At 33.9% G+C, this 27,957-nt stretch overlaps 2 protein-coding genes across 5 annotated transcripts in view; both read right to left on the bottom strand.

The window, feature by feature from the left end:
* Positions 1 to 27,957, bottom strand: part of LOC136027933 (E3 ubiquitin-protein ligase DTX4-like) — a 161,156-nt gene that overhangs the window by 105,752 nt on the left and 27,447 nt on the right. The window lies entirely within an intron of this gene.
* LOC136027932 (zinc finger protein 235-like) overlaps positions 1 to 27,957 on the bottom strand; it is a 56,844-nt gene that overhangs the window by 26,677 nt on the left and 2,210 nt on the right. Inside the window, exons 1-2 of one of the 4 annotated variants that reach the window (XM_065705389.1) lie at positions 4,867 to 5,072; positions 253 to 412 (exon numbers count right to left, since the gene is read on the bottom strand). In XM_065705389.1, coding sequence (XP_065561461.1) covers positions 253 to 412; positions 4,867 to 4,914 — 208 coding nt within the window. In that variant the 5' untranslated portion in view covers positions 4,915 to 5,072. Of the gene's footprint in view, positions 1 to 252; positions 413 to 4,866; positions 5,073 to 27,957 lie in introns of those variants that run through there. The other 3 variants (XM_065705385.1, XM_065705388.1, XM_065705386.1) reach the window with 3 other exon arrangements.

Genomic DNA, 27,957 nt, shown 5'->3' with positions numbered 1-27,957 from the left:
ACAGAAAATTTCTCTACCAGATGATTAATTGTCTCACCAAAGTTAAAAATTAACGCTAATAAATTGAATTTAAATGGGTTTTACGTCACAAAGAAGCCATTTTTATCACCATTAAGCTCTTAATTGTTAGATTAAGAGCCTTTTTTTTCTAGGACCACATAATAAGCAAGGAGGAAAAAAAGGAATAATTATTTTGTAGAACAAAGTAGGTTTTCTTTTATTCTGACAAAAAGAAGCAACTGTACAACTTACCATTCTTAATGAAAGAATCCTCAGAAACTGTGATGGGATCAGCCATTTTCAGAATTTGTGGCAAGTCCACGAAAAATCTTGGAACGGAATTAATGCAAATTATGAGAATTGTAGTACTATCATCGAAACTTGGATACAATTGGATACAACAAGGAGAGTCCTAAAATACAAAAGACATTACGATTGGTGTCTAATAATGACTTTTAACAACAGCAGAAACCCCAGCAGAAGAGACTCGATTCCTTCAGGAGTCAAAGGCTTTACAAACTTGATTATTATTTTCTTTACGGGTGCAAAAAATCTAAAACTGTCTTTTTGATGTAATTAAATTTAAAGTGTAGTTCTGGATTTAGGTTACAATAAAATTTCACGGCAAAAACAGCAAAATATAGCTATCAGCTTATTCTGTTAGCTGTATTCTATTACTAAATTTTCCAATCCGTAAACTTGAAAAAGTCTGGTTTTATTCCTGAAATGAAAGTTTTATTCATGGTTTTAACGCTTTTAACACTACAAAGTGTAGGCCTATTATGTATATGTCACTATGTTTTTCCAGGTGGATATATCTAGTTGTTCTCAATTTTAGGCCTTGAAAAAAGTAAAAATAGATATAAAATGAGATACAAAAAAGGTTGTATCTATTAGCATTCAATTTATCCATTGAAAAATTAAGTAATTACCTTCTAAAGCAATTTAAAATTCAAATCTGAATTCCATTGTAAGCAAATATTTATGTAGAGCATGTAGAAACTTAAGCCATAGAAACACATTTTTTCAAACCTAAATTTTGGATAAAAAATTTCAACGACCAGACTGGCTAATCATGACAAAATCAACAAAATCATATTTTGCATCCTAAGCGAGTATGTAACAGTGCCGTACCTGGGAAGCGATTAGCTTCAAAAAATGCTTTGTATAAATTGAAAAATCAAGTTACCATTTGTACTTTTGTTCAATTACCCTTTCCCTGTTACATATTTTATGTAACAAGGTCTTCATATGTTAGTTCATGTGTTTTTTTAAGGTAGGATTTTTTTTAATTACCTTTGGATTTTTATTAGTAAGTTTTATTTTATTATCGTGCACTAAGGACAGTCAAGCGGAGGTCTTGACCCAAACATTCGAATCACTGTCTACGTTTTTCACTGGTTCGTATTATCTTCGTTTCTCTCTTCTCTTGTTTTCGTTTTGTCTAAATTTTGGGGCAGGTATATGGATTATGTATTTGGAATTATGGGGAAACACAAATTGAAGGTTTTCTAAAAAATTTAAATAATTTGGGAGGGGAATTTCAACATACAATTGACAAAGAAACAGAGAATAATTTACCTTTTTGGATATTTGGATCCATGAAATTATAATGAAGGAGCTTTTTCAAGGATATTCTAATAGGTAATGGATATCCAAAAAAGATAATTTCTAAAATAATTGAAAAAGGAAAAAAAATTAATGAAACCCGTGGAACAATTAGATGAATATTGGTCAAATCAACAAATAAATCTGATCTGATCTGAAAGATCAGATGAAACTGTCATCAGAGGACATTTAGAAAAAATGTACAAATGGAAAGAACATTTCAATGAGTTTTTAAACAGGACAGACTAGGCTAACCTACGAACTTGTTCAACCAGCTCGATCAAAATACCCAGAATGTTGCTCCATCACTCAGAGAACATTTACTTTGACTGAAGACGTCAGAAATGCCATCTGACCAACAGACGAGGGTCCAGTTGTGGGTTCATACACACCAGGTACTTCAATTTCAAGTTATGTCACAAACTCTTTTGCCTTCTCAAAGGTAATACTAATGAAGGGTCTGAATAAAGGTCAGTAAGTTACCTTCTTTTGCCCTGAATCAGGGTGCCCAATTGAGAAACAACCAAGTCAATGGCCTGGAGCTACTGAGACAGCTCTGGCACTAACATAATTGCTGCTATGCAGTGCAATTGGAAGATAACAAGGAAAGATCCTATTTTCTTCTGGAGCCCAGGTGCCTCTACCCAGGCTTTGCTGTCGGCTCCCTCGCTTAAAGAAAACAATACAGCTAAAATAGATTCATATTGGAGTCTAAACTTCGATATTAATCAATACAAGTAAGACCATCGTATGGCAGCACTTCTTTTCAGCTCCAGAACTGGCACTTCAGTAGCTTCCTTAGCTTCAACATACAACTAATGCCGAGTGTAGTTGTTGGAAATGGATGTGTATAGAGTCTGGACCAGTGAGAAAAAAGAACTAATAGTGCCAACAGATTCAACACAGCTTGCAATGACTAAATTTGACGTATGTGCATGGCAACAAATGTAGATTGCCTGTGGTGATTTCACTCTCAAACTTGCTTGAACACTGGAGAATGGTAAGCTCATCATATTTATTCCATCGTAAAACTGTACAACAAAGCAATTCCTATTGATTCAATTCTTGTCACTGAGTTGTGAATGAAAATTGTTATACTTTCAGCATCCAGGCTCTTCAAGTGATAACATCCAATCGGTCTCTCTTTTACTTTGGCTGCTCTTCTGTCAAGGTGTCCTTAATTTTGTCAACCAGAACAGCAAAGTAAATAGCGCTTTGTACTTCTTGCACTAGCGTGCTCTGAGTTCTGGGACCAATCATTGAAATAAGGTCCTTCTAGTATTCATGGGATGTGTAGTGACCATACCGTCTATGCATCTTGTTGAAAAGAGTAGGAGAGTATTCTGCAAGAAGATCGCACGTCTCGACAAAATTCCCCTTGTTTGTTGAGAATTCTGTTTTGTCATGCCCCCTAAAGGTAGCACCAAGCCCCCGAATAGAGCTATTACATTCAATAAGATTTATTACATTCTCCATGATTTATTTGTTTCTATCTGTCATTAAAGCATATCTGATTGGTTGCATCTCCTTGGTTTGTATGGCTGTGAGCTTCATCAATAAAACAGCATTGTCTCAGTGGTGGTTACTTCTTGTATGCTGTTCAAGAACGTTAAAGATGCTTTAACCTTTTCTCACGCTGACATCTATGAAAGGTCCATACCTAGATCCATACCTCTGCCCAGGAAGAGTTCAAGTGCCGCCAAAGTGTCTGCACTAGAAGCAGTAAAAAGAATATTGCTGGACAGATTACTCCAGTCACAGGTACTTTACATAATATGAAGCATTGAACGACCATTTTGGCCTGATGTTTGCTGTTGCTTGTGAAGGGTATTTTACAAGCTTTGGTTGGTATGGTTAATCGAGTGAGGACGAAGAAATACCCGTGAGGCCGCATGACTGGCGATGCTCTTCATCTAGAGGCGTATCTCGCCAAAACTGAGGCTCTTACAGACCTCCAACAGACATGGTGATTACTTGGGACATCACATTTCCTGCATAGTTAATCTTAGGGGTTGTCACTTCATTCAAAGAAGAAAAAACGTTGGTAATAGTTTTTTTCAGATACTGAATTACACACCTGAAAAAAAAAGTATATCCATTCATTTCACTTCTAAACAGTGTAGAGCCCAAACTAGTTTAGCCTACCCTTTTTCAAATCCATTTTCTTGATTTTTCTGAGGTCTAGGGGCAATACTGGAGAGTGATAGTAATAAAAGCAGTGACACTGGTGTCACTGTCTTGGCATAGCCTTTCCTTGCGTTCACACAGCCATTGCAACATCGTTCTTAATATTACGACGCTATTGTCTAAGCAACTCTTTTCAACAACTATTGTCTGCAACGAGATGTTGCAGAAGCAAGTCTTTTCAGAAAATATCTAAAATTGATGATCTGACTTCTAAACAGATTCAGAATGTTAGTCCAAGCGACAAAACATGTCTTGACTACAGCAACATGAGCCAGGTCTAGTTTCATGGCAATTAGTAATAGAAAGCTGCTTTATCCCCAAATCATTACTGATGAGAAATATAAATATTTATATATATATATATATATATATATATATATATATATATATATATATATATATATATATATATATATATATATATATATATATATATATAATCCCTCCCACAGAATACTTTTTGAAAAATCTTTGCTCATTAGTAATGACTTGTGGATAAAATAAGTGGTTCAGGAATCAATCGAAATTATTCTCAAAATGAATAATAACATTTCTTTAAATAGAGACTTGGGGGAGTAGTCACTAAATCCTTTACACTCAAATATAATTAAAAATAATCTAACAAAATATTTTACCAAATCAATTTATAATAGTATTGAACCAGTTACAAAAAGGCCTTTGAGGCAAGCTGCCAAAAAAGCAAGATTAGCATCTAAGGTAGAAATTTTTTTTTTAACTTGGAATTTTTTGAAGGTAGAGATTGAAACTTTTTTTCTTAAAAGGCTATGAAAAAAGACACTAGGTATACATGTAACAAACAATTTGGTTGTGTCATGTTATAATTTTTGTAAATCTCAAGAGAGATTTTTTGGGGAGGAAGACCTGAAGTTACCCAACCATGTACACAACTCAATGTTAGAGGATCTTTTAGCAATGGTTGACAGTCTACAGAACCCCCATGAACTGGCCTACTCTTCCAATGAAAACGTATGAAAAATATAATTGTTTTTTTCATTACAGGCTTCACTGCTCCATCATAGATAATGATTTGCTGCTAGTCCTGGTAATTACCTCATTTTCCAGCACTGAGGTATTTCTTGTGCCTTCTCTTGAATGCATTGAGGGGAGGAATTTCTGGGATTATCTCTGCTGGGAACTTATTCCATGTGGCTACTGATCGCCAGGCTAAACTTGTTTTCAGATATTCTTGGTGGATTGTACCATGCGCAGGGTCATCCTGATAAGCCGTACTTCAGTGAGTTGATTACAAGGGCTTTGCTCTATATGGAATGAGCACTTATTTATATAACAGGACAGAAACAGGTAACAAAAGAAACATATGTCCTTTTTTGCAAAACAGGGTTTAATCAGTTGTTCTGATTTTAGCCACAAAATATACACTAGCCAGATTCCTGCATTTTAATAAATTTTACCCCACTTCTTAGTTGTCAGTAAAATTTATATCAAAGGCAATGCTATAGTGTTGCCTATAGTAAAGGCCATATGGCTCCAATGTTTTCTTGTTTTTTTCCAGTGGTGCTTCATATTGTAACATATAGACCAGCCCCCCCCCCCTCTATAAAATTCAGGACCAAATCCCTCATTCACATCCCCTTAGGAATCCTCAAATATAGGACCAAATCTCTCATCCATACTCTTCTAGGAACTCTTAAATTCAGGACTAAATTTCTCAGTCACACCCCTTTAGTAAATTTCAATTTGAAAAAGGTTTGGATAAAATCATTTAGAATTTAACAGTTACTAAATTTAACAAGTCTGCATAATCCTACGCAGTTAGACTACGTGCATTTAGATAAGTGAAAGGTTACTTAACAAGTCAAGTAACCAGTTATTCTGACCCCTGAGTTTTTCAACAGTCTGCATAGTCCAACGCGGTTGGATTACGTGCATTTAGATAAAGTAAATGTTACTCAACAAGTTAAGTAACCAGTTATTCTGACGTATGGGTTTTTCTCAAAACCAAAAGAGAAATCCTTGCCATAAGAACAGCTTTTGGATGCGTGACTAGTCACATGATTAAATATTACCAATAGTAGTGGAGGTCAACTTCCGCAGGTCACCAAGCCTGTCCAGCAAGTGCGCGCGTTGGATATATGAGCCCAACACAAGGGCGAATAGTTAGTCTTAAGAAAGGATTCGATTTGTCAAGATCAATTGCTCATGTTCGCCTTTTTATGCTATAAGTCATTGAAGCTATTTTGTCAATAGTTGTATATTGTAAGTAAATAAACCTTATTGTATTTAATCATCTTCTGTCTATGTATTAGGGCATCAGGTACAGTTCCTCTAGCTTTCAGGTACGGTCCCAAGGGAATCTATATTTGTTTCAAGAGACCTCGAACAACACCGAGATGGTTCTGTCTCCCAGGTTACCGGGGATTCTATACGAAGCCTTTTTATTTTATTAATAATTTAGCTCCCATATCCACATTAAGCTATTAAGACTTGGAAGTGCCCCAAGCAACTCAACGCAAACCCCCCTTAAGATAAAATCACAACACAAGCTCATTAATTAACAAAACCACCCCGTAACATATGGCGCGGTCGGGAAAAGAAAGCAGCAAATGGAACTAAAAGTACCTACGCAATAAATGCCTACTAACATAGACAAGTATGATTACTTACATTTTATTTTTTGATTTTTAAGTGCAGTGCAATTTTATCTCGCTTTTTTTTTGAATTTTTAGGTGCAGTGCGATTTTATTTCTATTTTTGCATTTTTTTATATATATAGGTATACCCCACTCAAAAAATATAAAAATCTTTAAGAAATTAAAATAAAACAGTAATAAAATTAAAAAATTTTAGAGATTATTTTAAACCGCATATTTAAAAAAAAAATGACTACAATAAATATGGACCAGGAACAAGATGAAATATTAAAAGCGAGGCAAATTATTGCAACTTCGGTAGAAATTGCAAAATCATTACCAGAATATGAAGGAGATACGGACGTTGATCAATTCAACATCCATTTAGGATAATTTGTGGAAATGACAAAAATTGACCTAAAAGTATTAATAAATATGTTACTTTTAAGACTGAAAGGACAGGCGCTAACATTCCTAAAACAAATCGAAAACTCGATAGGTACAGAAGCAACCTCAACCATTAACTCAATAGAATTATTGCAACAGGCCTTCCAGAAAAGATTCATTGACACAAGTTCATTGAATAAACTAAAACATGGCCTAGTTACTTTCGAACAGACCCAAAACGTTCGTGAGTACTTGCATAAGGTTAGAATCGCAACAGAAGCGCGATACGGTCCAGGAGAAGGGGAATGATATGAAAAAATCATACTAAATGCATTTAAACAGGGACTAAACCCAAAGTTATACCGCCTTTTGATAGCTAAAAATATTGATAACCTAGAACTAGCAGTTCAGGAAATAGAAAGAGCCGTAGAAATTGATTCGATTATCCTGCAGCATCAAAAAATGTCAATAAATGCTGTAGAAAGCACAGCCCCTGTAAGATCAAGGGATTCCTCTCCGCGATTTTTCTCTCGAGAATCATCGCCCAAACCTGTTCAAAATCAAATTCGAACCACCACACCACCAAGACAAGTACGTTTTGCCCCCAATAATCAATTAAGGGCACAAACTAACAATGAACCATTAAGGTGCTACACATGTAACCGATTAGGACATATCGCAAGAAATTGTTTTGCAAACAATAATAATCGACCAAACATTAGGGGAACGGGTAACCGTTTGTCCAGGGGGACAAACTATAGTGGGTACGCCCCAAGAGGTAATCGAGGAAACACCTTTGTAACAAGAAATAATTATCCCACCCAAAATCAAAATTTTCAACGCAATACATATCAATATCGAGGAGGGTATCGTGGAAGAACAAATCAACCCAGTAATAGTTGGAACAGAAATACAAGAGAAAATTACATCAGCCGACGGCAGCCATATAATAGCTCCATCTCAAGTAATAACCAAGGAACCCAAAACAGAACAAATGAAAATTCTACATCTAACATCTGGGAATCCCAGGGAAACGATATAAGCCCCCAAAATTCGTAGGACCAAAATTTGGTGGCAAGATAATTTATAGGTCCCCCCCAGTAATAATACCATTTTTAAGTGCAAATAATAATAAGATGTTACCAGTATTTGAAAATTTTAACCTAGGGAATATTTATTTCTCAGCCCTTATAGGTTCAGGAGCAACCGTAAATGTGATAAATACATCCGTATTTAATAAATTACCAAACTATATTAAACGACGAATGAGCAATATCTGTCCCAATTTGTCAAGTGTGACCGGACACGACCTAGATGTGAAAGGCACTGTGTATCTAGCCTTGCGCAAGGATAACAGAAATTTCTCTACTCGATTTATAGTTTGTAAGAATTTTCCATACGAAGCGATAATAGGCGCAAATTTTTTAAAATCAAATAAAATATTATTAGATGTAGCAAATTCAAAGTTTATCTACCCAACGGACACCATATCAATGATAAATAACATACAAGCAAACAATGTAAGGGAAAATATAGGTAACATGAAAGAGTATAGAAACAAACAAATTCAAGAAATTTGTTATTTATGGAAAAAACTTGAAAAAATAGAAACTCCAGGAAAAAAACCAGCGGAGAATCTTCTAAATTCAATAAAAGAAGAAAATAACGAAAAATATTATGGATTTGTAGTGCGTAAAACAAAAATTCCCCCTAAATCAATGCAGAGGGTCCAAATATCACAAATGTTAGAACCAGTTAATAATAAAAATGAAATTTGGGTAGCATCGCCTTGGGAAGATCTCCCGAAATATTTAGTGTGTGAAGAACAAATTATAAATTACGAAAAGGGAGAAGGTTACATTAGGGTAACGAACACCCACGAAAACGACCTAATTACCCTAAGTAAAGGTACATGTTTAGTAGAGATACAGGTAGTATCGGAATCCGAAATTAATAATTGGAAAAATTTGGAAAAAAACTACGTGAATAATATTAATGTTTACGTTGACAGAGAATATCCACTGACGCGATCTCAATTCCTTGAGAAATTCGAACTAAGTCACATAACCGACGTGTCATTAAAACAAAAATTATGCGACTTATTATGGGAATATAAAGATGTCTTTTCGACATCTGAAGATGACATAGGACTTATCCCATTTTATGAACACGCAATACAAACCACGGGGCCGCCAGTTGCAAAACAACCATACAGAATTCCTTATAAACATAAGGAATGGCTAATAAACAAAATACATGAACTCGAAAAAAATCAAATCATAAGGCCAAGCATAAGCCCATACTCTGCCCCCGTTATTTTAGTTCCGAAAAAGAATAATGATCTTAGATTAGTGGTAGATTATAGAGCTTTAAATAAACAGGTAGTAAGTGACAAATTTCCCCTACCTAGAATAGACGAAATTCTAGATTCAATATCAAATAAAAACAAAATATTTACTTCCCTAGATTTGACACAAGGTTATCATCAAGTAAAAATAAAAGTGGCCGATATTTTTAAAACAGCTTTTTCAACCTCAGAATGTGGTTCTTATGAATACTTAAGAGTACCATTTGGACTAAAAACTAGTTCGAGTGCATTGTGTAGACCCCTCCTTCATTTACTAAGAGGCCTAAATAACATAATTCATTTTGTTGATGACGTCATAGCTATGGACAAAGACGCGGAGGACCATTTAGTGACCCTAGCAAAAGTGTTTGGGAAATTTAGAGAAGGCAATTTAAAATGTAGACCAGAAAAAGTAAATCTTTTTCAAACAAAACTAAAATTTTTAGGAGTAGTTGTAACGCAAGGACAAATTTCCCCAGACCCTGAAAAAATAAAATCCGTTAAAAATATAAAGCCCCCCCAAACAATTAAACAATTACGAGGAATCTTAGGATTAATGAGCTATTTCCGAAAATTTATAAGAAATTACGCACAAGTTGCAAAACCTTTAACGGACCTCACGAGAGGCAACCCACAAAAAATTGTGTGGTCTAATACAGCTCAGAATGCATTAGATCATTTAAAAAAGGCTCTAACCTCAGAACCTATTTTATCGCTACCTGACTTCCAAACAGGACAATTCGTTGTTACAACGGATGCCTCAAACAAGGGAATTGGGGCGATCCTCTCCCAAATAATAAATGGGGAAGAAAGAGTGATAGCGTACGCTTCTCGCACCCTGACTTCTGGAGAAAGTAATTATTCTGCTACACAGCTTGAATTATTGTCGATTATCCACCATTTGGACAAGTTCAGACATTATTTGGTAGGCAGAAAATTTAAACTGCGTTCGGACCACAAAAGCCTGCAATATTTGCAAACTTTCAAAAAGCCAACGGGAATACTCGCGAGATGGATTTTGAAAATCCAAGACTTAGATTATGAATTTGAACATCTTAAGGGAAAACAAAATGCCCCATGTGATTATCTAAGTAGATTTCCAGATAATACCCCAGTAGAAAATGAAAACGAAGAAGTCAACACAATAAAAGCAAAGTATGTTCCAAGAAAGAAGGGTTTAAAAATGAAATCGGTTGAGAATAATTCGGTTGAGAAGGAACAGACAAACAGCCCACTTTCCTTGAAGTCTATAAAAATGTATCAAAAAAAAGATAATACTTGTGCCGCTCTAATAGAATATTTCTTATATGATAAAGAGTTACCTGATGAAATGAAATCTTTTAAAAAAGAAATTGATAACTATTATTATGATTTCGACGAAAAAATACTATGTAGGATAATGACAGATAGCGAGAAAAGAAATCAAACTTCCATAATACCAGTTTTACCCCAAATTCTGGAAAAACCCGCTTTTGAATTTTTTCATTCTGAAGTAGGTGGTCACTTGGGATTAGATAAGACATTCCATAGATTAAAACAATACTTTTTCGTTACTTCAGCCTTAACAAAGTTAAAGAATTATGTTAATAATTGTGAAACCTGTAATTTAAGAAAAAATCCTCAAGTCTACCCGAATCCAACGATAGGAAGAACGCCTACGGCCCGGTTTCCATTTGATATAGTTTCTTTTGATTTATATGGTACTAGCGGAGGATTACCCACGTCTAATGAAGGACACACCTGTGTACTGTCAGTAATAGATCATTTTTCCGGTTTCACATTTGCTAAACCATTAAAAAATCAAAGCGCTTATGCGACTTCGAAAGCTCTTGCCAAAATATTCCTTAATTTCGGTATCCCTAATACAGTATTGAGCGACAATGGCCCTAATTTTGTATCGAAAGTAACCAAGGATTTAATGTCTTTCCTTCAAATAAATAAATTGGTATCGACCCCCTATCATCCACAGGCCAACGGGAAAATAGAGAACAGACACAAGCTATTCTCTAACATTTTAAGCATTTATACAAAAGAAAATCGCAGAGACTGGCATGAAACCTTACCTTATTTAACAAATGTAATTAATACCGCTTACTCCCAGGTCATTCGTGATAACCCATTCTATATATTATTCGGACGAGATTTTAGAATCCCTTATAATGAAATTATAGAGTCACGACAATTTTATAATGATTCACAAGATTATAAACAAGAATTTATCAATAGAATGAGGAAAACTTACAAACTTGTAAAACAAGAAATAGAAAGATCAAAAAGAAAGCAAGAAGCAAAAAATATTCCTAATGTCAAAGGTAAACTCGATTTCCAAGTAGGAGATTGCGTTTACTTAAAAAATGAAAACAAATCAGACGGCAAGAAACTTTCGGACCGGTACCTAGGACCGTTAAGAATAATTAAAAGGTATGATAATAATGTTACATTTAAACTATTAAAACCAAAAACAGGAAAAGTCTATAAAACCCACGTTAGTCGTATAAAGAGGGCAAAATTTACAGAAACATGGACCCCTCAACCTTCAACATCAAATACCTCGGAGGACGAAAATCAACCACCTCGCTCTAGATTAAGTGAGCTTAAACCTTTTAATTTCAAACAAGGATATTTTGAAAACAGTAGTGACGAAGAAAAATTTAATGAATTTCTAACCATGACAAATATGATTACCCCCCCAAAAAATACCCCCGTTACGCGGAGACGGAAGAAAAGCGATTCTTCCTCCAGTGAAGAATCAGAAGAATTGGACTATACAATTTCTCCACAAACGCAATTTTTCCCGGATCGAATTTCGACACCTTTTCCACCAAAACGTTTCCCCGACGATTTGGTACACCCTGTCACACCAATAGACAGACCCTTTTCGTTACAAGATGAATTAAATAAGGCTATACAGACCCCTGGTGACATAGAGTCAGAAAAGGTCTACCAACCGCAACGGCAAACATTGCGGGAGGCTATGGATCTTATTAATTACCCAATTAAAACTAGACAAAGTACACTTGATACTAATCCACCTACAGATGAACAACAATATCACGATATAACCGTCTCAAAGGCAAAACCAAAGGACTGGGTATCTGGGAAGGAAACCTTAATGCAAACTATTCCTCACCCCCCGGAAGACATGGCTTTCAAGCAGTGGAGGCACCCCAAGAAGACGTTTGAATCCTCCCAAAGTTCCCAAGAATCGTTCAATTCTCCCGAACCCAGAGATCAACAGGACGAGTCAATCAATAAACCCTCCACTTCACGAGGTGAAGAAATTTACGAAGGACAGGCTGGATCCACACCTAAATCTCAAACTTCTACTTCAAGAGAACCAGATACTAAATCTACAACTAGTTCCTCAGATACTGAGAGTGAATCAGGCACAAATGAGCCCAAAGATGTGGAAGGAACAAGACCACAGAGTGCAACTGCCCAGGCTAAAAAGGCACAAATTAAAGGTCAAAAATTTCTTAAAAAACAATATAAAAAGTTTGACCTAATATCGCTAAAGAAGCCAAAGAAAAAAACCGAGTCTACCGAAGAGAAGGTAACAACAAGGTCAGGCCGAGTTGTCAAAAAACCAGATAAATTAGATTATTAATAAAAGAAAAATAAAAATCTACCAGTCCTGAATAAAAAAAAAAATATATAAAAATAAAATAGTCATTTTTTTTTGCCAATTGTTAATTGGTTACCCTAAGAAACCATCCCGTAATAAAACATCCTTAAAAGAAAGTACCTTTCAGGAAAGCTGAAAGATTCCAAGTGAAAAATTGGCCTATCTTCAAAGAGTGCTCATTATTCTAAGTAAGTTCAAAATCACATTTTTGCTAAGATTGACCGCAAGAGTGCAACTGCTTCATTAACATTTTTCTTAAAATAATTCCTTTAAGTTAAGGATTATCTTAAGGGTTAAAATTAGAACTGCCCCGTCGACTAAACGTTTTGCCAGATAAGCAGGCGAGACACTTCCTAATTCTTAAAAACTTTAATTTCTCTAATAATATAACCCGTAGCTTGGTAAACTATCTTACCACAAGTATAACTCAGCTGTAACAAAACGTTGATTAGAAAGCTTATTAATATTGCTAAACCTTACGCATAGACAGAATAAGAAAATTTAAACATATAAACCTTACGCATAGGCAGACGATTTAGGTTTGGAAACTAGAATTACATTCGAAATTACAAGAAGTCTACTATACACGAAACCTAAATACAGAAAGCGAGGCGCCCTTGCGGGTTTTAGTGGCAAGGCTTGACGTGTTTCAACTTGCTTTGCCGCGTACTACCTGAGGGGACTCCTTGAAAGCTACTTCTTCATTGTTACAACCAGCAGTAAAGTGAACAAATAAAAGTAATTTGCAACAAACTATAAATTGAATTTTGACAAAACCAAATTCACCGTAAGCCAATAGTCGGTAGTTGGTGCAGACTCGACCTACGAACTTCGTATGAGTTCGTAAGCTGTATCTGTTCGAATTCCCAATTACTATTTCTTCATTGCTTCAACTCATGTTGGACCAACCAATTCAACCCATAATATAATACTCGCACATTGTTAGAACGAATTCGAATAAAAATCCCTATACGTTGTACTTCTCTACTCGTTATTCAACACTTCCAATTTCTCCCAATTACTAAGTCCCTTTTAATTTAATTAATAACTCGATTTACTACCAAAATATGTCCAAAGCAATTATAGACTCGGAATTTATTTCAATTATTCACGCTAAGGAAAATATTATATATGCGGCCGCGATTTTAGTGCAGGATAAAAATGGTGAAGAGGTGTATGCTGAAACTTGGTACCTCAATTACGATTTGACAAAATTTGAACCTCATACATATAGATTTGGCTTAAAATTAGCGAATACTCCTAAATATCAACCCGCGAGAGGAGAAGTAAAAATAAAATATTCAAATAAAAATAAGAAAGGAAAAAACTTGACAAGCCTTCAACTATTAATAAGAAAACTACAACAAAAATCTAATATAAGCTATTGGTTTTGCAAGGGCCCAAATCAAACTGATCTACTTTTAATTGATAAATGTAGACCACCGAAAATTTGTTATAAGATCGAGGAAAATGAAAATTGTATTAAGTACGAAGGAATTCACCACCCCTTAGATGAAATCCGACATTATGCCAAATTTATGTATGATCCAACGTCCCAAGATTACGTAGTAAGGGGAAACAACATATTCTTAAAGAGAAAAAAATCTGTAGAAGCAAAAAAAGACGCATATAAAAGTAAATTAAAATCAAGAAAATTCAGACAATAAACAAAATCTACAATTTTTTAGACGAAACACCAGAAGGACTCAAGGCGGAAAAAGGTAATTACTCATTAGATAATTAGCCTGCTTATACGTGTGAATAGTACTAACCGGGAAAATGCCGCGACAAAGAACCTTAAGTAATACCGACACCCTAGAACCCGACCAAGACCTGATGTATGCGAGACCAGAATTTTGGATTTCAAATAAAACACTAAGCTTACCAAACCTCTCGGTAATAGACTATGAATTACGGGAAATAATCTTCGAGTCCGCAATAACTAATGCAGTAAGGAACTTGGAATATAATACCTTATATTCATTATTGCAAGTTCCCGTTATTTTTAACGAGGATCTCCTAATATACGGAATAATCATCCTATTATACGGATCATTTTCACTGGAAATATTGAGCAAAGATTACGATTATAGGCACAAGAATGCTGCATACACCTTCGCAGCCCTACTCCGAGCGATGCCCCCCGTTGCGTATCCTTTAATAGCATCTTTAATACGCGAAAATTTTTGGCACATAGAACAAGAATCAGGTTTCAAAATAATATGGCCCTTAAAGTTTCTGGACTTACTACTAAATGTGAATTACAAAATTGTGGAAGATGAAAATATATTGTTGGGAATATATGAACACTATTTGAGATACAGTACTAATTTTGACCCAATAATTGTAAAAAATTCAATCCATTATATTTATGATGAACAGTATATGGAGTTAATAAATGTAACGAGAAAATTCTACATGAATGATGAAAATTTTGGATCAAAAATTTTGCCAGATAAAGACATCATTGTGTATGAGAAATTCCTAGACACAGCTAGCCCACTATGCTTTCGTAAGGAATTGACTTATAAAATAATTCACACGACCTCAGATGAACTCAGTCTAAAAGATCTATGCAGGAAGAAAATACGGCAAATATTAAGAAAAACGGACATTAATTATTCCATGCAAAGCCTCTATATTCCCACTTTCCTAAAGAAATACATAATGTACATGGAAAACGGCCCTGGAATCAACGAAAAGGACTTCCAGTTAACATTTAAAACCCCCTACCTTTTAAAGTCACAGTGCAATTTACTGGCCAATAGTGGGCCAATTTTAAGAATAACAGAAAATTATGAACTAGACGGTCCCTTTTTACCCTTTACCACCCTTATTTTTTCCTCCCCCCTTATGTAACTTTTCTAATTTGTAGACAAGGAAGAACCGTGTAAAATAAATGAAAAATTTGGTTGGCAGAGAATAGAAACCAATACCTTAATAAACACGTCATACGCGATTCTAGAAGAAACCAGTACCAAGGTAACCGCCAATTAACTTACTAACCTGCTTATAACTAACAAAAATTGAAAAAGAAATATCATGCCATTAAAAAGAACCTTAAGTTATCCCAACCTTACTAGGTTGAGGAATGGGGACAGTTTTGATATAAAAACTAGAACCATAAAAACTCCCCCCAGATACCTCAAAAACCGAACAGCTTGGTTTCCATGTAAAACACAAAGTTTGCCAAATTTGTCAAAAATTGAACACAAATTATTAGACCAAGATTACGAAAATGCCGTTAAAAAAGCAACAAGAGAATTACAATACCGAACTCTCTATCTACTTCTCGAAATTCCTGTAAGCATCACTAATAAGTTGATAACAAGAATTTTGTTCATCTTGTTATTTTGTTCATTTACACGCAAGATAAGAAGAGAAAACTTCCAATATAAACAGCTACTTGCGTCTCGGACTTTTACGATATTACTTAACAAAATCCCCCTCAAAAAATACCCTTTAGTTGCAACATTGATCAGCGAAAATTTCTGGAGAATCTATAATGACGGAGGCTATACAATCATATGGCCTCTCATATTTTTGTCAATATTGATAAAAAGAAATACAAATGTCTTGTTGGAAAAACCAAGCATACTAAACAAAATTTATAAAGACTACAAGAACCATTATTCAGCTAGTAATTTGATAAGAAACGGCCGAAAATTCCATATTTATGAACCAGACTACAATGAGCTGAAACAAATAATCTTTACCTGTAGCGAATCTGATGACAATTTTGCGTCAAAAATAGCGCCTCAAACAGATATAATCGTATTTGAAAAATTAATGAACTGTACGGACCCCCTATTTTTCCATAAAATATTAATTTTCAAAGTAATCCATAACGTGTCAGGACCTTTAACTTTAAAAGAACAGTGTAGAAAGCACGTCCGACTTCTTATGCGGAAAAGAAATATAAATTATACCCTGTCGAGCCTTCAAATACCTAAAAATTTACAAAAATATCTTATGTTCGCGGAAGACAATTCAGAAAATAAAGATCAAATACCTGAATTAACCTTTTGGTCAGATCATATTCCAAGATCAAAAGATTTTTTAACATATATAGGCGGACCAATTTTTAACGTGCAAAATAATTTCGACATCAACTGTGGAACAAAACTGTCTACTTTACAAAAATTTTAAACCTTCGAGTAACAAACAGGTAATCCCGCGAAATTATCCATGAAAACATGCCTAACTCTTAATATAACCCAATTTAATTTTTTTTTAGAAATTGGACTTGTCTAAAGATTTGAAGTAATGGAATCTCGGCCGAATTACTTCCTTGCAATCCAAGTTAAAAACCCTCAGATAAGGATGAATGCTTCATTAATGCAAAAACACGCAATTGAAACAAACCCTTTGTTAACAAAAGCCTTAATCAAACAAAACTCTTTCCATCTAACGTTAAAAGTATTGTATCTGAAAAATAATACTGAAATTGAACATGTAAAAAGTGCTTTTGTCAAGACCATAGAAAAATATAGACAAAATTTCACGAATGAAAAACTTTATCTTGATTTTCAAGGCATCGGGGATTTCTTTGAGCAAATTATATATGCAAAATTAGAGAACGAAGAGGTAGTTAAAACGCGCCTAAATCCAATCATAGAAGAAATCTCGAAAGAAATTACCAAAAGCGGAGTACAAATTGTAAATCAAGAAAACTGGAAGCCACATTTAACGTTAGTTGACCTAAGAAAAGTAAAAAAGCTAAGAAAAGAGTCACGAAAACTTCACCCCTCCTTAACTTCCAATTTTAAAAACATGAAATTTGGAAGAGAACTTGTAAACGGGTTACAATTACTATCAATTTTCGGACCCAAAAGCCAAGAAAACTATTACGAGGTAATAGCAGAAGTAACGTTTGAACAAAACACCCCTAAATGCAACTAAAAGTAAAAAAAAAAAAAAAAAAATACAAACAAATGAAGTAAAAATGTTTCAGGAACAGAAAGGAGAACGAAACAAGAAATATATGGCGGTAAGGTAATGATTTTTCAAAATAAATTACGCTTACCAAAACTAACATTACAAAAAAATATATATAACCTCCGTATAACTATCTTGATTCATATACTTATAGTAAGATAAATATGTTTAGAAATTACCAAAATCGCCGGACCTGTGAACTTTACAAACTATTATAAATAAGTGTAATAGCATATAACACACGAAAAATCTAAACTTAACACTTAGCCTACTAACCTTTAGCCTACTACTTAAAAAAAAAAAAATTTTTTTTTTTTCTCTTCGCATAATTTTAACAAAAATGTCCCAAAAGCATTTAAAAAATTCAATCTCTTACCTTATGCGATCTACATGGATTCATGACACGGTCCGAACTTTGAAAATACTTCAAATATCAAGCTTTGAAAATACAAGCTTTAAAAACATATCAAAACACAATAACTATATTTGATAAACATTTGTTCACAAAGTATACTTATGTATCTCGCTTAGATAACAGAATATAGTCTTCCCATCTAAACAACTGAACAATGTATTGTAAAACGAGACTTTTATATAACAAAAAGAAGAAAACAACCTTTAGTATAAAGGCCAACATAGTCCCATCATCCTATTGAAATATCGCTACTTACAAAGTAATACATTGTTCTTAATTTGACTAGGTCTCATTCCAAATGCAAAGTGCTGTAATAAAACCCTCAATTAGTATCTACTTACATCTACTTGAGGTAGTGAATACCTCAAATCTAAAGGTTTTTCGAAAAGCCATAATTATACTTCACATCTTCAACCGACAAGATAATTGGGATAAGAAAGTATTTCTGCCTAATGAAAAAATGCTTATTTTTTTCTTTATTCAATCAAGTTGAAAATAACACACTTATCTATTTATAACTAAACTGAAGGTTTTATATAAGGAAAAACTTAATGAGAAACATTTAATAAACCGTATAAAATTACACCATATTGCGCTATGTTAGTTAGTAAAACTTAACTAAGATAAGAATGTGCCGCTACGCGCTGCGCTACGTGCCGCATAAGACTAGAATTAGATGCGCTATCAAAACGGAAACAAGTTTTTTTTTAAATTTGTGTTTACCGAAATACACTTTGTGCTAAAAAACTGTGCATATAGTAATAAAGAATTGCTTTTAATTTGGTTTCCTTTTAAATTCCTGTTGGTTTCCTTTAAAATGTTATTATTTTAAACTATAGGCTATATTTAAGCAACATGCTTAGTAGCCTACATGTGTGCATATGTGTATAAAATTTAAACATATAAACCTTACTTACCCTATAAATTATCACAATATGATTTACAATAAGCATTCTTTAAGAAAGAAAAAATAAAAAGAAAACAAGTTGTGAAACTTTTCAAATTCTTAATCTAAAGTTTAACTTATTTTGAATGAGTACAATATAGACTTATACTACAAAGGACTAGTAGCCTACAACTTATTAATTAAGTTAGGCTAAGATCCTACTAAATTTAAAGACGATTTAAACCATAAATCAAAAGTTTTTGTAACAAAATAGGCTAATAAATTTCTACTTCATAACAAATTAGAAGCTTAAGCTTTAAGCCATGATAAACAAATAATTATTTCATACTTTTATCTAATATTAAAAAAAAGAAAAAAAAAAAAAAGAATACTACTTTTAACTAAAATACTAAATTATCAAGTAGTACAACCCTAATAGCATTTACCACTGCCCTACCCCATATTTTATTAAATAAAAAAAAAATATATATAATAATTTTTTTTATGAACTGATTTTGTAACGTTTATTCGCTTTGCCCTAATTCCTTATATTAGCTAACAGATAAAAATGAAGAACTAACAGAAATAAAAGTTAATCCTCTACCAGACCTTAAAACGAAATTTCAACCAAGATCGCTAATAACTTGTTATCATTTAAGGTTTTATTTCATTTCTTTTGTTTAATAGTAATATGACCATTATGATTCTGAAAACTACATATCCCCAATTTAAACAAAAAATTAAGGTTTATTCAACAACTATTTTTTTTTAGCCTAACATTATTCGCTGTAAAAAACACATACTATTAAATTCTTTAATTATTTTTGCTCAACTATGCATCTGAAAATTTTGCCTACCGCCCTGTAACCAACAAGGCAGTATATACACTTACTGTTTGGCGACGTATATATCAAGAAGTCTTTTCTTACAGCCAAATTGTCCTAACCCATGCCAAGGTCTGTACACGGATAATATATATATTAATTGCCCTCGAGACTACTAAAATATTTGCTATTAGACATTGAAATTTCGTTACTATTGAGCCAAATCGCTCTTAATCACAGTTTGTTACCACAAACTACTGAAGTATTAATTGACTCTATAAAAAAAAAAATAACTTCCTTTCTCAGCTCCAATTTAGAATTATTGATATTTTTAAATTAATTTTTTTCATACTATATCTTAATGACAATAGCGTATTAGCCCCTTAAATCTATATTGAAAAACTCCATTAATACTTAATAAATCTCAGCGTCACGCAATCCATTTTTTCTTTCTGTCATACTTTGTCAGAAATAATTGATTAAATATTAATTACAGATAAGAATGATGATCTTAACATTTTTGATGGCCATGTGTGTAGGTGCCCATACACAAGATGTCGTAAAGCATGGGATAATATTCAAACACGAAAATTCACTTCTAACTAGTAACAACGCTTGGAAAATTTTTATGAAGCTAGACCCTAAACCATTTGAAACATTATTCCAACAAGTTATAAGACTGGAGAAAAATACATTTGACCTAAAAGAATCAATTTTTCAATTTTTAAAATCAGACAAGGGACTACAAGCAAGCAAAAACAACCATAAAGAAAAGAAAGAAACATCCCCTAACTCTCCCAAACTCAAAACAAAAAGAATAGTAGATGATTTTGATGCGAAAATGGCCGAAATCGATAAAGCTATAGGATTCGGAAAAACCATTGAAAAAAGAAAAAGGAGGTCAATTAACGAAGACCAAAACTCAGATATCGATAAAGAGACCCAAGATACAATTGAGCCAATAAAGACACAACTTAGACAAAGAAAATTTTACGATGGACAATATGCATTATTGAACGAATTGCCCACAGTATGGAATTTCTTCAAAGAACTATGGAATGGACCAAAACAAGTTAACAGGGCTGAAAACAAACCAATACAAGACAAAATAAACTTATCTGAAATAAAACCAATGAAGGTTGAAACGAGAGATATAACCAGTATTTCCTCATACACACAGCAAACCGCTACAATTGAAACCCAAACAACAAGCATTGTATCTGACCTCGCAAAGCGAACGAACAAAATACCAGACATAATAAGAGGTATAGAAAATATCGAAGTAGGGTCAAATTCCACTAATGGTACCAGCAAACCGAAATACAAGTTTAAATGTCAATACTTCTGTAGAATAATAAACGTTACAACGGAAGTTGCCAAATCAAACACAACCTCCCTTATTCCACATCTTACTTCTCATACCGAAAAAAGCACAAACGGATTAATGGAAATCCCCAAAAGCACCTCAAAAAAATACGAAACGACTACTTTCTGGAAATACGATATCCAAAACGAGGAAACCACAGAAGAAACTGATTTTACTCCAACAACAATTGAAACTGAACATACCCCAATAACAGAAATGGAAGAAACATTCCCTTCGTCAAACCCCACGACGACTGACCCACAACCAATAGAGCTAGACACCTCAATGTCAGAAATTACTACAGAAACTATCCCTGGTGTACTAATGCCAATTAAAAACGATGAAATTTTAATAACAGTAAGGCAACCATGGCAATCAACTAGCTGGATATGGACTTCTACAAAGAAGGGAAGAATACAAGTTAGGTGGCAAATCCCTTTTGTTGAGACAGACTATGGTAGAACACGATGTATGGATGGAGACAAAAAATGTCAAAATGAAAGTCACTGGAGAGAATGTTGGACAATAGATGGTAAAAAAACTTGCGCGCGACTGGCCATGGCCGACAAACCAGCAAAGGATGAATTAGAACCCCTCCCGGAATTAACCATGGAGAATGCTCATAAAATCTCAACTCATCAGGCATTCCTTATCTTATATAGACAAAGGTTAGAGGCGTTATTTGAACTATTCAATACAGAAATACAAAAACTTAAACAAAGCACTACACGTATATTCGAAGTATTTTTCCGAAGAAGTAAATATAAACGATCAACAAGTCTAATCCCAATAGTAGGAGAGCTTGCTTCCCGACTATTCGGTTTGTCAACCGAAGAAGATTTGAATATACTAAGAGATAATGTTAAAAGACTCAACACAGCCATGAATACAACACTACATGTCCAAAAAATACAAGCAAGCATAGCCAATTACCAAAAAGACAAAATCGAGGCTATATCCAAAAAAATATCAAGAACAGTCAGCACAATGAACTATTTAAAAAATGAGGTAGACAGAGTAATCTCTGATTCCAGCCTAACAATGGTGTCACTAGATATTGTTATTATGTCTTTGTTGAACTTAGCCACTGATGTCAGTAAATTTGAATTCGCGTTATTTGAGTTAACAGGAGGTACTCTTTCTTACGACTTAGTGGATCCCTCGGATATTAAGAACATCCTAAACGAAATAAAGACTCACTTAACATTTGGTCTCCACTTACCAGTAGAACCAGAAGTAGCTAACTTGTTTTTATATTATACCAAACTAAAGGTGCATATTACCGAGATCAATGAGCAACTATTTGCTGTAGTCACAATTCCTTTGATTAATCAACAATCCATATACGACCTATACAAAATATCTACATTTCCAATCAACATTAAGGAGACAAACTCCTTCATGAGCATCATCCCAGAAGCGGAATATATGTTAATAGATCAAGATAGAAGAAAATACGCGTTAGCAAATACCGAAGAATTAAAAGAATGTGTGTCATTTAAAAATTTGGTCTGCCAACTTACATTACCTATATATAACGTAAAGATAGGATCATGCATGCTAGATCTATTCCTAAAGGAATCGCAGCAACAAAATATTCCCGATTCTTGTGAAGCCTTAATAGGAAATACCAAGAGAGAAACTTTCATTAATTTACGAAACGACTTATGGTTATTTACAGTACCTAAAAAGACGGTAGGAACTCTATCCTGCTATAACAATACAGAAAAAATTGACCCCAGCTATCGAACCGAAATATTATTACAGGATGTTGGGACTATTACAATCAAACAAGGTTGCAGACTTGTAACTAAAGAAACAACCGTCCAAACACCTCTAATCACAACCAGCACTAACGTCATGAGCCCAAAAATAATAAATTTTCAAGGAATAAACTTGTCCTTCACGATTCCGAATATAAATGATGAAGAATCTAAAACATCCATATGGCCAAAAATAGAAAAGATCAAAGGTACAATGCAATTAACAAAAATAAAGGAAGCGTTAGATATGCAAATACCCTTATTCACTAACGAAGACCAAAGATTGAAATACGTGGAGAGCCAATACGGTTTGTTCTCACCAAATTCATGGTATAATATTATAATCACTATATTCATGGTATTTCTTATTTCACTAACAATAAGAGCGCTACTAACAATTAACTATGGGAAACTGCTGAAGAGAAAAAGGTTAATAATGATGCAATTGAAGCACAAGAGATGCATCAATTGAACCCTACTGCTCCTGATGATATTTAAGCCATTTTAACAGGGAGGATGTAATAATCCGGGGAAATTGAGAGGTCTTTCTCCGTACGTAACATCCTTTCCCTACTGTAGAAATATTGTTGGTGTATAACAGCTAAAAGGCTATGATACAACATACTGTATTACTTTTTGGCATATACATCAAAAATACTCTTGGCAGAAAATCTTTATGTAAATATAGACCTCTAACAAGCACGAAAAAATTCGTTCCTATCTTTTTATGTGCAAGAGATTTAAGAGGTCATCTCTTGTAATTTTGCTGATCTATTTCAAAAAAAGAAACGTTCCAAGGCGTGATAATTGAAAGGCTATGATGCAAAATGTATTACTTTTCGACTAATCACGCATTGAAAGTTCAAATTTTTTTTTCGATTAAAGTATGATCCAGAACATTAAGACCTCTATATAATCTTACATATATATATATAACCCTCTTTAGTGCCGTGTTCTTATATTTACATGTAATCATAATAATATAGTAATAGTGTAGTACCAATAAAACTATTTTCAGTTGCTATATGACCAAATATACCTCACGTTACTTCAAATGTACCTGAGAATTATTAGAATTTAAAACTTCTTTTAAGAAATCGTACATTCGATTTCACTTTGAATGTTTGAAAAAAAAATAATATTACTGTTATGCAATTATGTGCTATTATTATGCAATTTAAAATAATGCTTTATATTATCGTATCACTAGTACCATTTTATATGTTAACAACATGATTCTGCTTGGAAATTTTTATTACAGAATTTGGCATACTACTAACATTGGCCAACAAACGTCATGGTCAAAGACTACAAAACACCTATCATGATTTATCAACCACCGAAGAATGCCCAAGACACGTCTGATTCAACCGGAAAACTATCACCCATCTTTCATTTTTGACTATACGATGTAGACTAGAGAAAACGAAACATCCAGCCAGCGGGTACGACAACATACCCACGCAAATACACCATTAGTGAACCCAATTCAATATGGAAACCCTCACACACCTAATGAAGTTTTAGAACAGGAGATCCTAAGTCCTAATTTTTTAACTTAGGAATCACTTAACAAGTAAGGTGTTAAATAGTACTCCAGTCTATTGAATTAAATTAAGATAATGCAAAAGACAATTAAGATAACGCTTAAATGCAGAAGAGAGCGGGAGCAGGACAGAAGAACTGTAGTACCGGCCGTACCTTTGTACTTAAACTGCTGGGGATAGGTGATTCTGAGTCCCGCGCTTCCCATTTTGTAAAAGCGTAAAAACAAAATCTTTACTTTTGCTAAATGGTGATAAATTAAAAAATGACAATATATTTGTTCAATCAGTAAATAGGGCGAGGACACGAAAATTGTGATTGGTGTGAAACTAATATCCAGAACTAATAAGTGATGAACACTTAAGCCAAATAGTGAATTATAAACTTAAGTAAATAAAAGTGCCAGTGAAAATCTTTTTATATTACGTCGTGTATTTTTATTTTTATTGTTAAAATACCTGGGATCAATTAAAAATCAGATATAACAGTTAAAACTTCAAGTAAAAATGAACAATTGGAACCAGGTATTCGAGTGTAATAACAGTTAATGTCAAGTGTTGTGGTTAAATAATTTTTTTTAGTGCTAGGTGCAGGACATATATATATATAAGGTGTAGGAAAATATTTCTTAAATTTTAAGCATCATTTACAAGGTTATGGAATTATAATAAAATTTTTATAAACAATAAGGAATAAAATGCAATATTTAAAGAGAGAGATTAGACTGATTGATGGGGACATCAATCTACAATGGGAAAGGGGATATGTAACATATAGACCAGCCCCCCCCTCTATAAAATTCAGGACCAAATCCCTCATTCACATCCCCTTAGGAATCCTCAAATATAGGACCAAATCTCTCATCCATACTCTTCTAGGAACTCTTAAATTCAGGACTAAATTTCTCAGTCACACCCCTTTAGTAAATTTCAATTTGAAAAAGGTTTGGATAAAATCATTTAGAATTTAACAGTTACTAAATTTAACAAGTCTGCATAATCCTACGCAGTTAGACTACGTGCATTTAGATAAGTGAAAGGTTACTTAACAAGTCAAGTAACCAGTTATTCTGACCCCTGAGTTTTTCAACAGTCTGCATAGTCCAACGCGGTTGGATTACGTGCATTTAGATAAAGTAAATGTTACTCAACAAGTTAAGTAACCAGTTATTCTGACCTATGGGTTTTTCTCAAAACCAAAAGAGAAATCCTTGCCATAAGAACAGCTTTTGGATGCGTGACTAGTCACATGATTAAATATTACCAATAGTAGTGGAGGTCAACTTCCGCAGGTCACCAAGCCTGTCCAGCAAGTGCGCGCGTTGGATATATGAGCCCAACACAAGGGCAAATAGTTAGTCTTAAGAAAGGATTCGATTTGTCAAGATCAATTGCTCATGTTCGCCTTTTTATGCTATAAGTCATTGAAGCTATTTTGTCAATAGTTGTATATTGTAAGTAAATAAACCTTATTGTATTTAATCATCTTCTGTCTATGTATTAGGGCATCAGGTACAGTTCCTCTAGCTTTCAGGTACGGTCCCAAGGGAATCTATATTTGTTTCAAGAGACCTCGAACAACAACGAGATGGTTCTGTCTCCCAGGTTACCGGGGATTCTATACGAAGCCTTTTTATTTTATTAATAATTTAGCTCCCATATCCACATTAAGCTATTAAGACTTGGAAGTGCCCCAAGCAACTCAACGCAAACCCCCCTTAAGATAAAATCACAACACAAGCTCATTAATTAACAAAACCACCCCGTAACAATATAGGAGGGGTCATCCTGTTAACTTGAAAGGGGCCTCATTCAATTGGATATTGGAATTTATAGTGTCCTTTTTAAGAGTCAAAAGTGACTGGAGGACAACTAGCCCCTGCCCTTTTCCCAAAAAAACATCAGATAAAATTTTTGAGACAGCCATTTTGTTAAAAGTACATCAAGGGTCAGACTAAAAAATTTCTTGTGTCAAGACAACCGCCCAGGGCCCTGGGGCAGGGATTTTAAGTTATGCCCTGGGTGTATATATGGTTTTTATGGAAGAGATGCTTGCATTTAACTTCAGAGAGGGCTCATTTGTTTGGAAAGTGAAAGTTCTTGCTTACTTTTTAAGCGTCAAAAGAGATCAGAGGGCATCTCCCCCCCCCCCATCCATGCCCTTTTTTTATCCAAATGCATCCTGATGCAGTAGGTTATAGAATTTCGCAGTAAGAGGAGGAGGCAATACCAAAACTCATGTTTGAAGTGATTTTTGTTTGTTTCAAGCTTAATATGCATATTCAGTTTAACTTTATCTTTTTTTCAGACTTATCTATTCATTTATATTAGTATGTATTGTGTGTTTGTTTGCACTGATTGTTTATTTAATTTCTGTTTGTTTTTGGTTTCATTTATGCTTCAATACTGAATATTTTTTTGTTTTAAGCTTGATTTGCATAATTAATTTAAGCATTGCTTGCTTTAAGATATATTTATTCATTTACATTATTACTTGTTGTATGTTTTATGCTATGATTGTTAATTTAATTTCTGTTTGATTTGGGTACCATTTATTCTACAATAGTAATTTCCAGTTGTTTTTAGATTGAATTTCAACAGATATTTTTATCTGCTGATCTCAAGTTTAAAATTGCCTTTACTTTGCTTTGGAAAGTATTTTTTAACTTATTCCTCTTTGAAGGTCAAATGAAATGAGTAATTGCTTAGAAACAAGCAGTGGAGAGTGCTGGATCAATACTGAAGCTTGATAATCTGTCAATAATATGGTTATTCAGGTCAGAGAGTTTTGACACAATTTTTGACAGCTTTGACACCATTGTTGAAGTTCTCAAAGAGCTAATAGAAGACAACAAAGACAAGATAAAAAAAAGAAGAAGAAGTCCAACTTCTGCATTGCCACATTACCTCCTTAGATTTTATTCTAATTCTTATGCTTATATGCCAAGTCTTGTTCAAGACAAAGATTCTTGCAAGAAAAGCTTCAAATGAAACAACTTGACCTGGTGATTGCAAACACAAGAGTCATGGCAACATAAAGCATCTTATATGTTCTGAGACTGATCAGATAAGAGAGGGATATAAAGGCATAAAAAAACAGTGGGAAAAAGTTGGTTCACTTGCCAAAGAAAAGTTTCAACTTAAACAGCTTCCACCTGCTTGTTATTCAAAAACAATTTCTAATCCTAGAGCCAACCTGTTAGATTACCAGAAGTTGTTCTATGTCAAGAAACTGTAAAGCATCATTGGGGCCCTAATAAATGGCTTGGAAAATACAATCCATCATAATTCTACTTTTCTGCAAGCCAGTATACTGAAGCCTACTGGGTAAAATCGAAAAGATATGAAAGTCACAAATATATTTTTGGGAAAAGACCAAGATCTTGCAAAACTCATCCAGTCCTGGCCTATCAGCCAGGACTGAGGTTGAAAAGCTATAAAGTCACTGATTGCAC

Source organism: Artemia franciscana, chromosome 6, assembly GCF_032884065.1.
Source record: "Artemia franciscana chromosome 6, ASM3288406v1, whole genome shotgun sequence".
In the NCBI taxonomy this organism is placed as follows: Eukaryota; Metazoa; Arthropoda; class Branchiopoda; order Anostraca; family Artemiidae; genus Artemia; species Artemia franciscana.
The sequence above is the reverse complement of the archived record's forward strand: the minus strand, read 5'-3'. Positions and strand labels throughout refer to the sequence as shown.